The 2119-nt window shown below is 39.5% G+C and overlaps 1 protein-coding gene across 5 annotated transcripts in view; it reads left to right on the plus strand.

Annotated features, from left to right (window-relative positions):
- RGS7 (regulator of G protein signaling 7) overlaps positions 1–1735 on the plus strand; it is a 583411-nt gene extending 581676 nt beyond the window's left edge. For all 5 annotated transcript variants that reach the window (XM_017847811.1, XM_017847810.1, XM_017847812.1 and 2 more), the window contains one exon: positions 1089–1735. Coding sequence is in view for 3 of the 5 variants with exons in the window: in XM_017847812.1 (XP_017703301.1) it covers positions 1089–1139 (51 nt within the window). In the remaining 2 variants the exon portion in view is untranslated. The remainder of the gene's footprint in view (positions 1–1088) is intronic.
- The last annotated feature ends 384 nt before the right edge of the window (positions 1736–2119 follow it).

Genomic DNA, 2119 nt, shown 5'->3' on the forward strand with positions numbered 1-2119 from the left:
TTTTTGAGACAGAGTTTTGCTCTTGTCACCCAGGCTGGAGTGCAGTGGCGCCATCTCGGCTCATTGCAACCTCCACCTCCTGGGTTCAAGCGATTCTCTTGCTTCCAGCCTCCTCAGTACCTGGGATTACAGGTGCCCGCCACCACACCCGACTTATTTTTGTACTTTTAGTAGAGAGGGAGTTTTGCCATGTTGGGCAGGCTGGTCTCGAACTCCTGACCTCAGGTGATCTGCCCACCTCAGCCTCCCAAAGTGCTGGGATTACAGGCGTGAGCCACTGTGCCCGGCCTCAGATTTCTTATCTCTCTAGAGTACTTGTAATTAACAGCAACAATGTTGACTTACAAGATTTCTAAAACCTAAGTATGTGCTTTATGTAATCGTATGATATGTAGAATCAGAATAGATCAGATTTTTTCTTGGATTAGGGTTGGAAGAAGTCAGGAAAGGATAGGAAGACGTCAACAGCTGGAAACAGGGAACAAATAGACTTTTATCTTCAGATGTATAATTTTCACCTTTTTCTCCATTATTGTGTAAGGTAGGGGACACACTCAATCTTGAGTTTCATGAATCACACCCTCAAAAACTGCATTTTGTTTGATTAAATCATATCCTCTACATTTCTAGATATTTATAAATGTGACATTAATTTCAACCATTGAACGAGAATGCACTCACATTATTATCTTTCAGAGCAGCTTACTAAGATTTATTGTAACACGTTTATAATCAGTTGGGAACCTAGATGTTGCTTCATTGCTAAGCCTTGGTGGAACATTTATGGATATGTTTTATGATTTGCTAATCTGTGCTGTGAAACCATCAGTCTGTTTGCAGTGGGGAGGAAGGATTTGGGAGGGGTAGGAGGGTGGAGGGAGGGAGGATAGTTTTGTTTGACGTGTCAGTGGAGGGAGGGAGCGGGGAAGGCAGGTTGGTCATGAAGTTTGAACTAAGATGGACTTAAAGGGTTCAGTTTTGACCCTTGCACACAAATCAGCTACAGTAAATAGTTGCTACTACTAAGCAGGTTTTCAGTGATCATACTTGATTTTCTTTCTTTTTTCTTGTTTTATATATTTTCTCAGGGGAAATCTCTCACGTCCAAGAGGTTAACAAGCCTTGTTCAGTCTTACTAAACGGATCATCTTGTAGCATGAATGCAGACTGGAGTCACTGCACATACTTTGTAGCTCGCTGTTGTGATCTGGAGCAGAGGACATTAGAACAAGATGTTGCATGAGCAAAGGACCTAAATTGTTATTTGTGTGTGTACATTCCATCTCCAATGGACTCTTCCATCTCAATGCCTCCATTCCAAACTGTTGTCTGCTTTCTTTCTCCCTCTACTTACGCTGGATCTGTGTCTTTTCCTTTTTAACAAGTTCAAGTGAAGTAAAACCTTTTCTTTTTTTCCTTCTCTCTCTCTCTCTCTCTCTCAAAGCTTCAGCTAGACACACAGTTCACTGAAAATTCAGTCAGTCAAAAACTGGAAGAACTGTAAAAGAAAAAAGTATATATCAATAAGTATACATACGGCTTCACATTTATTAAACAGTAAATTCGCACAGAAAGTTTCATTTCACCAATGTATCCACAGTCGGAAACAAACTCATGTCTTTGTCTGTTGTCTGTACATTCTCCGTTAATGTTTCTTGCATTTATTTTTATACCATATTTAAAGAAGAAACACCTTTTACTCCAAATGTATTAAAGTTGTTCCCTTCTCTGTAAATTTGTGTATGTTTATATTGTTGTTTTATCTTTCATTAAAAGATGCAGAATCTCATTGCTTTTGTAACTTTTGACTTCTATGCTAACTAAAAAAGAAAATGCTGAGAAATCCACAACCCACAACCGCAGAGTTAAATTTAGGTTGTCACCTTGAAATTTTTTTCAGGGTTTCAAGACACGCTTGGATAGTACAGAAGCCAGGGGCAGATGGAAGTTTTTTTGGAGGCTCACCTGAGACTTGGTAGATTCTTTTTCTCCCATGGAAGAACACCACAAATTGACCTTCCACATTTTCAAAGCTATTTAAAAGGGCTTTCTGCCTCGTGATGAATATGTATCTGTGTATTCTGCAAACTACTATTTCTGTTCGAATTAGGCTTAAGTG

This window comes from Rhinopithecus bieti, unplaced genomic scaffold (assembly GCF_001698545.2).
Source record: "Rhinopithecus bieti isolate Rb0 unplaced genomic scaffold, ASM169854v2 scaffold_28016, whole genome shotgun sequence".
In the NCBI taxonomy this organism is placed as follows: domain Eukaryota; kingdom Metazoa; phylum Chordata; class Mammalia; order Primates; family Cercopithecidae; genus Rhinopithecus; species Rhinopithecus bieti.